The sequence below is a fragment of the Aplysia californica genome, unplaced genomic scaffold (genome assembly GCF_000002075.1).
Source record: "Aplysia californica isolate F4 #8 unplaced genomic scaffold, AplCal3.0 scaffold00223, whole genome shotgun sequence".
Taxonomy (NCBI): domain Eukaryota; kingdom Metazoa; phylum Mollusca; class Gastropoda; order Aplysiida; family Aplysiidae; genus Aplysia; species Aplysia californica.
In genome coordinates this window covers 512,181-521,228 of record NW_004797493.1, presented here as the reverse complement: position 1 = coordinate 521,228, position 9,048 = coordinate 512,181, and the positions used below count along the sequence as shown (strand labels likewise).

The 9,048-nt window shown below is 35.1% G+C and overlaps 1 protein-coding gene across 1 annotated transcript in view; it reads right to left on the bottom strand.

The window, feature by feature from the left end:
* Positions 1 to 838: 838 nt before the first annotated feature.
* LOC101859175 (EF-hand domain-containing family member B) overlaps positions 839 to 9,048 on the bottom strand; it is an 11,354-nt gene continuing 3,144 nt past the window's right edge. The window contains exons 5-11 of the mRNA XM_005099712.3: positions 8,193 to 8,350; positions 7,587 to 7,753; positions 6,402 to 6,624; positions 5,920 to 6,115; positions 5,212 to 5,436; positions 4,076 to 4,257; positions 839 to 3,422 (exon numbers count right to left, since the gene is read on the bottom strand). Coding sequence (XP_005099769.1) covers positions 3,231 to 3,422; positions 4,076 to 4,257; positions 5,212 to 5,436; positions 5,920 to 6,115; positions 6,402 to 6,624; positions 7,587 to 7,753; positions 8,193 to 8,350 — 1,343 coding nt within the window. The 3' untranslated portion in view covers positions 839 to 3,230. The remainder of the gene's footprint in view (positions 3,423 to 4,075; positions 4,258 to 5,211; positions 5,437 to 5,919; positions 6,116 to 6,401; positions 6,625 to 7,586; positions 7,754 to 8,192; positions 8,351 to 9,048) is intronic.

Sequence of the window (9,048 nt, the reverse complement as noted above, 5' to 3'; positions counted from 1 at the left end):
CACTGTCAAAGACCAAAATGCTATCCGATCAAAAGTAAATAGCGCTTTCATTCTCTTGGAAAAACACACAGAAGGCAAAACACACACAACCTTTAGGTTAGTATTGGACAAAATATTTACAGCCTACTTTCAATTTTCAGGCACATACACAGAGAGGCACATCCAATGACAGAAAAAACACAATAAATATAAATAAAAAGAGGGTAGGAATGATTCTCTCCTTTGTCTTTTGTTTAATTTAAGCTTTTCAAATTCTTAAACTTAAAGATTTGAAGATAAAGAGTATGGTTTTCAGTACCTTTCTTGTATGCAATTTCTCATTATATAATATCTTTCATGTAATTGTGTTTCCTCAAGAAAGAATTTTTTAAAGGCAGTCCATGAGGACAATAAAAAAAAATTATATATATGCATATGTATAACGTATCATTCCTCACTTCTGATTCTTCCACAAATGAAAAACAAGCATTTTATATCTTTACAAAAATGTAAATACAAAACAAACATACAGCTGTTTACTGTATCAGTTCAAAGCACAGATTGTGACCGGTGGGGAAGGAAGGCTAAAAGGTAAACATAAGTCCGAACTTCAATTTATATGAAAGTATGTGCAGGCACATCAAGGTCCACAAATGATTACGATGAAAAAGGCAGAGAAGTATGTGATAGGATAATGTAGATCGGAATTGAGAAGGGAAACATCAATCGTGATTATTAACATATTCCCTAATATTCGCATTGCAATGTTCACATGTAGCTCATGGAGGGCAACATATATATATATATATATATATATATATATATATATATATATATATATATATATATATATATATATATATATATATATACTCTCTCTTTTTAAATCTTCCTTATCCAAGGGACAATACATGATCTGTTGAGTATGACGAGATAATTTTAGCTCAGTACCCCAGGAAAATAAATATTACTTCAGATAGTATTTAAGAATAAAATGGAAAAATTCAATATTGATAGAGTATGTTGATACACTAACTTTATGTGTGTGTATTGTAGAGATAGTTATAACAAAGAATTACTGATATCAATGCTGATTCATGTTTATATCTCAAGACTTACAATTATATACTAAATTGAATACTGGTACCACTGACTCAATTTTAACCAAATTTCTTAATAAAGAATAGGATTTTGTACCAACATTAATGCTGCACGTTCTTATGAGTTGAGCAATGTTATCGTGCACAACAGTATATACTGTGAGGCCAGGTAAGTAATGCTGGGTCTGTTTCATATATCTTTCACATAATGTGCTTGAGAGCAAGTCATCCAATCAATAATGCTGTTTTGCACCTGACTAATACTGAAATTATCTGCTGTTCTCACATGGATCATATAATATCAAAAAAGACGAAAAGTGTTTTAAATTGGAAGTGCACTAAAGGGCAAATAGAAAATATATGTCTAAAAAAAAGGAAACTAAATTGTAACAGTAATGCTGAATTGTTCTTAAAATATAAACAAAAATATTTATCAGTAAAAAACACATCAGCTATCATGCTGATAAATCCTTTTGCCTGTCGATTCAAAACTGTATTACATTGGAATGGCTTCAACGCAGAGAATCCAAATTTCTTTCAGAGTATGATGAGCTTGAGTATATTGAAATAGTTCGTTGAGGCATTTTGCAGATGAGCAATACAACAATTCAGAATGATTGTAAACCTGAATACATTTTGATTAATCTTAATGTAATACTGAGACATCTAATGAATTGGAAAATAATATTCAAAATATAGTCTAGTAGGCTTTGCTTAAAATGTTGTCAAGAGGACGTGGATAAAAATCCCAGCCTATTTATCCACAAACAATTGTTATATTAGTTTCAGTTATTTTTTTCACTATGGTGCAGGAGATCTAAAACGGGATACGAAAATAATTTTATAACAGTTCTTTTTAAGCAAAGTCCACTTCCCATAGACTGTGGTAGTGATGTCCTAAAATCTAAAAGCTAGCTATGGTAACACGTTTCTACATTACATTTCTTTCTGTCTAAAACATGACACACAAACATTTGTTACAAAGTAAATCCTAATAAATGGATTTAATTTAAATACTGTTGGACATTTCTTCACCGTTATGAACTTAAAGTTATCCATAATGCATCATTATATATGGCGTAAAAGAATGTGCTTGTGAATTACATGGACTTTTTTGTACATTCAACAATAACACAAGACATCTTTTTAAAAGAACATAGACTGTTCTCAACATAAATGCAAAAATCTGGTGATTGACGTAATCATCAGCAATTTAGTAGATGTTGGACTCTGTGTGGATTTTAAAAAAGATCACTTAGCAAAACTCTTGACGATTTTGGTTTAACATTTGGTGCAAAAATACCCATATAAAATGCAGTGCTACATGAAGAGGCAGCTGTGTCATATGTATTGAATATTAACTTGGTACAGTAGTCTATTTACAAAAGTGTTTCTAAATTGTAGAAAATTGATACAAAATGACAGCTTGGCTTGCTGTACTTCTGATTCTTTTAAATGAATTATTGCTCTGTTTGTAAAGTAGGTAAAAAAATCAAGTTTCTCCATTAGCAAAATTCTTCGTCTTGAAACTAGGTGAACATTCGGAGCATATCCACCAACGCTTCTTACGAATTATTCACACAGTTGAAGTCTTTCCCATTGTTTGATTGTTGAGCATTTTTAAACATTTGTTATCAAGTAGTGAATATTATCTCTTCACTTTAAGAAAACAGAGAGACATTCTATTGCAGAGCACACCCTTTCCACCTAGCCACCAGAGTTAAAATAACTATGGCAAAAATGACTGAGCAAATGAATTTATGAATTCTCCACAAACCTTGATTTATATTCTTTTCCTAAAATAAGCATCTTTCATTAATAATATATACTTTAAACAGCATTTCATTCCCACAGAGGTTGTATATTTCAGATTTGAGTAGCTGCTACAACTCATGGTCTCGATCTCGGAATGAAATGGCATTAGCATTAAGAAATTATATCAAATATTTACTCTGCTTGACAGTATACCTGCTCAAAACTCTAAAAATAACCCTACAAAACTAACAGCTCAGCAATAGAGCAGATGTCAGAACTCTGTATCTAAACAGATAAATAAATATATTCAAAATGTTTCAACCACATGTGTATAGATATTTTTACAATGACACCTGCACGTAAGGGAAATTATTATATTCATGTTTCTAAGACACTTCACAGAGCTTCTCCTAGGGCCATAGGGTGAGCGCCAGCCCGAATCTGTTGCATCTGGATCTCATCGAGGACATTACGGAAGGCCTCAACACTGACAAAACCACAGGGGTGGTTTGCTGAAGCCACTCTGTAGGCATTCTCCATTTCTTCCCTAGTCATCCGAACACCAATGTTTGTGAAGATGGACCGAATCTGAAAAAGATAAATTTAGAGTTTTCAATATAGCAGAACAGTGTGTTCTGTTTCTACATATGGAGTTTGGCTGCAATCATTTTAAGAATGTAACAATTTCTGAAACTGCATTTTTTAAAGACTTTACTTTACTTTACTTTTCCGATCCAGTGGCCATTTGGGTTCTAGCCCTTCGGTCTGTCGATATGGCAAAAAATTTACCAGTTTTAATCAGCTGTGCTATTTTTTAAAGACCTAAGTTGTTTTTTTAAACAAGATGTTATGTAATTTTCATTCAGCTCATAATTTCACATCTGAACCTTGTCTTCTATTATCTATATGATCTGATAAAACAATGAGATTCATTAAACAAATGCTCCCAAAGCACTCTGAAGTCCTGTTCATATTATCAATATTAAACATTGTACAGGTTCTAGATGAGAACAGTTTTTGATGCTTAAACAATAGAGTTTAGAAGCACCATTCTTAACAGATCGTTTAAATTTCAAACAAACTGACTGTTCCATTATTTCAAACATATTATCCACTCTTCGCTGAAATTTATGCAACCTACAAAATGTTCCAATAATATCTCTCAAGTTCTTACTAACAAACCTCAAGGTATCATCTCATACAAAATCAGGTAAAATCAAAATTTTACTCGCTGCCTTTACCTCCTCTAAGCTTCTGGGCGTCAGAAGATCTCTTTCATGAACATTGTGTTGACTGTATATTGTTGGATTCATGAGCCCATAGGCAAAAGCCTCGTCCCCATAATTTTTCCGATCGTCGACACGTTTCACCCTGGGTGCTGGCAGATCTGACCGAATTGTGGGCACACCATATGTGCGGAACTCTGAAACATATAAAATTTTAACACCCTGGGTAAAGACCTCCGAAACTTATCATTAACAGATTTGACAGTGTTCTTAAAATGGATAGCTAATACCATGCTGAGGAAAAAACTATTCTATCTCCCAACTGGAAGCTATAATATACATCCTGTGCAGAGGTTTATACTAGTCAAGTAACTTACATCCGGCAAGGCTTTTAAATATATTATGAGTACCTTTGTAAGGAAAATCAAATGTTCTTAAAAAGTTGGCCATATTTGACTAAAGAAATATTTTAAAATTGCAAACCAATCCCTCTTCCCCGACTTGCAGAGTTTTAATTAACCCCCTCCCTCCTGAAATTCCCACCAAAAAAAATAAATAAATAAAATAATTGACTTACATGAAATACATAAGTCTAAAAGAATAAGTGAATAAATTAATGAATAATTAAATAACAAAAGTTTCCAAACATTAATATACATTAATACAAATATTAATTTGTCCATATGTGTCACGACGAGGTGGAATCAGGCGCTCGTCAATTTTTTGGCATATGGAGCTATTGGTATCATCTTAAAACCTGCCCATTTGCCTTGCTTTCAATAAAAACAATACCCATTTATTTTCGATACGAGTCAATATATTTGCAATTGAAGAAGGTGGGACTCCAGGCTTCAGAGGTAAAATTAGCGAGAAAATAGCCGCCAAAGTTTAGTTATTTCCTTAGCTTGAGAGCCTGCGGAAACTGAAAATTTACATCTTTTATGCATTTAATCAACGTTTTTCAGTAAAATCTACACTGAAATGCGTTTTTTTAAGGGCATGAAAGGTGTTCAGTCAAAAAACAAAAATTTGATAAAAATTCCCAAACCTGCCGAAAAAAGCCAGTTTCTTCACTTCCATTATTTTGACGAAAGCCCGATTTCACCACCCAGCCTCAAATATTCTTTTTCCCCTCTCTTTTTAACACTTACGCTGTGTGCTAATGCCTCCTGGTCCTACCACAGCGCTGTACATGCCATTGCTTGTACTGTGGTTACCCACACTGAAGTCAATCTGCTTCTCAACAGTTCTCGGAGTCACCTCACCGGACTGGGGAGTCTTGGGGACCAAGTCTTTCTCATCCACTAGCTTGGCAGGGGGTCTGTCTTTCATAAACTTCTGAGTGTATGAGTCAACTCCGATCATCATTGGTGGTGCTGGTGAAATGACACACACAAACATGAGGATAACTGCCTGATTTCAAAATGTTTGAGCATAACATCTTCCTTGCATATTTTGCAGTATACAAGAACGGAAAAAATATAAAGTAAGTAAGTTGAGTGTAGCAACCAATTGGATATTAAAAAAGTCACTCTGAACCCTCCCTCCCCCAAAATCCCTGATCTCATGGGACCTTTGCACCTGAACAACTTTACACCCACAGCTAGTTATACACAACCATACATTGAGACATAATGCTTTTCGGAACACAGTTGTGTGAAGACAGTTATATTCAAGAGTGCACTTCGGTCCAGTCAGCTACTTGACCAGGAGGTTACAGTAAAGAAAAGGTGTTCAAAATGGTTACTTTACTGCTGCTGTATACTCATAGAAGCCATAAAAAAAGAAGGACAAAAAAACCCTTATCAATAAAATTTTCAATCCTAAAACTTATGCTTGATACCATTTTTGCTACTTACGTCCAAGTTCTTCTAGGCCGGTGGGCATCTTTTCCTTCCAGTTCAAGAAGTTGGCGAACTCCAAATAGTTGATCATTCCATCCCTATCTGCATCACAATAGTCCAGAACTCTCTCCAAGATTTCGGTGTCAATAGGCAGCCGATATTTGATGCAAACTGTTCTGAGATTGTCAAGGGTGATCTTCCCTTTCCCTTCCTAGAAATATAAATGATGCATTTAGCAAACCAGAAGTAAAGAACAATACAAGTTCATTTATGCCACATAAGCTGGTACCGTCATTGCCATGAACCAGTCAGCAATCAAATTGTTCTGAAAAGGTGCATGTATTTATATAAAACTTTAATTTGGAAATGACACAACATAGTCATGACATTTCACAATCTACACATTACAAGCAATTCCTTTCGACAAAAAAGAGAAGCTGCAGTAACAAATTTTTTAAAAAGACAAGCCCAACAAATCAAACATATCAACTGCTTACTTGATCATAAAATCGGAAAGCCTCCAGTAGATTGTCAAAGTGGTGATAGTTGAGTTTCTTGAGCTGTTGCCTCATCGCAGCTACTATAGCTCTCTGGCTCTCCTTGCCCCGGAGGATGTTGTCCATCTTGCGGTTGTGGATTACATCTCCCGCTCCATAAGGATCTGGTTTGTGCAGAATGCCAAAGGTGTGGTCAGGAGGTACACGCAGTGTATCCTTGATCCTGGGAAAGAAGGAAAAGAGTCATGATTACCAAACCTTTGCTTCATTTGTGCATGAAAAGCGCAAATAGTTCAAAAAGAATTTGCTTAATAACATCAATAATCAAGTGGGTAGGGGTCTTTGATGTCAGCAAGGAGGTACGAGGTGTGGGTCTCTCCAACCGAAGTATTCTAGATTTATCTGGGTTAATTCAAGCACATGGATATTGTAGAACATGAGTGGGGGTTTTTTTCCTCTGATTTTACACCCTTTACTCTACTTTGGGTACCAAATAGTATCTAGTCTTCTTGGAAAAGCACAGAAAACAAAACAATGGGGTACACTTAGTACATGCTGAATACACTATAGTAGTACAAAGTTGATGAGGGCAGTGCTCGCAAAACCTTGAAGAAAATGAAGTCAGTGTCAGTGATAAGAAAGGCTTATATGGCTACCTTGAATGCGAGGGATGCTGCGGTGTACTTTTGAAAAAAAAATACAACTTCACATGTAAAAGTCAAGGTACATAGTTAAACCGAATTAAACTTCTCCAGAGATTTTCCAGCAAGTGAAGGCAAAAAATAAAAAAGAAGATAAATGTAGACACATGTTAAGATAACTTGAATTGAACCAAAATAACATATATAGGCCTACAAATTATGTACATAAAATACAAGTTACATACAAGCTAGATCACAATTCAATGTTTCTACTGCAATTATAACTACTTCAAAAAGATTTGTGCAAATAAGGGGAATATTTATCCTACTTGCATCACCTAAAAGCATCACACTTTCATGCCAAGGCTCATAGTCCTTTCATGCAAGGACATCATGTTACATTCAAATTGAAACAGGCATAAAAATATAAGTCTATGGTAGCTGCATGCAGGACAAATCTCACAAAATAATATACATTAAATTTAACTAAGATCAGGTGTTGATTTAAATAACAAAGAAGAGAGAAAGTCCATGATGAACTTACGGGTCATGCACTTGCCCAAGCTGAGGCTGCGACTTCTCACGGAAATCATCAAGTCTTTTACTGACAATCTTGGCAGCCTTGTCTCCTTGTGTCTCATGAATCCAAGTCAGAGTCTCTTTAGTGCGCTTGCCATCATTGCAGTGAGGGGTGGGCAATCCATAGCACTTCTGTATGGACAAGTATTTAAAGAATATGGTTACTGGTACATCATTGCAAGTAAGGCTTTCATTTGACAAAAAAAAAATTGTGTTTGTCATGTCCATATAAGGTCATGAAAAAAAAAGGATACTCTATAAAGGTATGTATTCAAAGTAGAATAGAAAAAAAAGAGACAACAGAAGATGGTGAATGCTTACTGATATATTTGAATTCATAAAACAAGAAAAAGTTCAAAAGAAAATTTGGTTAAAGGAAATATAAAACAATATAATGTAGTAACAAGAAATGAATTAAGTTGCAGTTACTGTCTCATCTACAATATTCATAGACAAGGATAAGAAGGTAAAATCAACAAAGTCATTTCCCAACCTTTAAGCAGAACATACACACATTTTATATGCACTTAGAGTATTTTTGTACTTCCAAAGAGTCACAAAACATTCCTACCTGAGGGTGAAAGTTTGGGCTGGTGTAGCTGCGACAGACACGTTCCAAAGGGTAGTAGTCAGCATGAGACTTAACATAAATCTCATGGCCCTCATGAGCCTCTTTGAAAACCCTTTCATAATTTTTGTTGGGGTTGATCAAACCTCCTGCTCCAATATCTGGTCAAAAGTAAGAGAAAAACTTCTCATAATGATTGCATCATTACACAACATTTCTCTAAATAGCATGACAGCAACAGTAACAAAATAAATGTACACTGTCTTGCACGAAGAAAAAAAAGTTCACCTCAAAATTCGAGGTGACAAGACCATAGAAAAACTGTTGATGAATAGGTTCACATAATACAAGTAAAGAATTCTTAGGCAATAACTTGGACAATAAAAATAAGCTGGTATCAGTGCTAAGTTGTGGTATAAGAATATCTATGCGTATGTGTGTAAGCATGTGTGTTAGTGTGTGCGTTAACTCTCCATCTCCGAGGGGGGTAAACCCATTATGTCGGGGCCCTTTTTTAGTACTAAATCTGAAAATGACGAAAACCGTCACTAAATTGATAAATTAAATCAAAACAAGTCAACCTATTTTGACAGCTCTTCATCTAATGAATAAAATCCTGATATCAGAGACCTGTTTTCGGCAATAGCCGAAAAATAATTTGACGTCAAAGTCAATATAAAGGAATGTGCCCGAGCCGCTGTCATTGGTTTACCTGCACAGGGGTTCCAACTCAACTGCAAGTCGCTGGTAGCGGCTTGCCGGAAATGAAGAGTTTAATGTGTGTGTGTGTGTGTGTGTTTGAGTGTGTATGTGTGTGTGTGTGTATGTGTGTGTGTGTGTGTGTGTGTGTGTGTGTGTG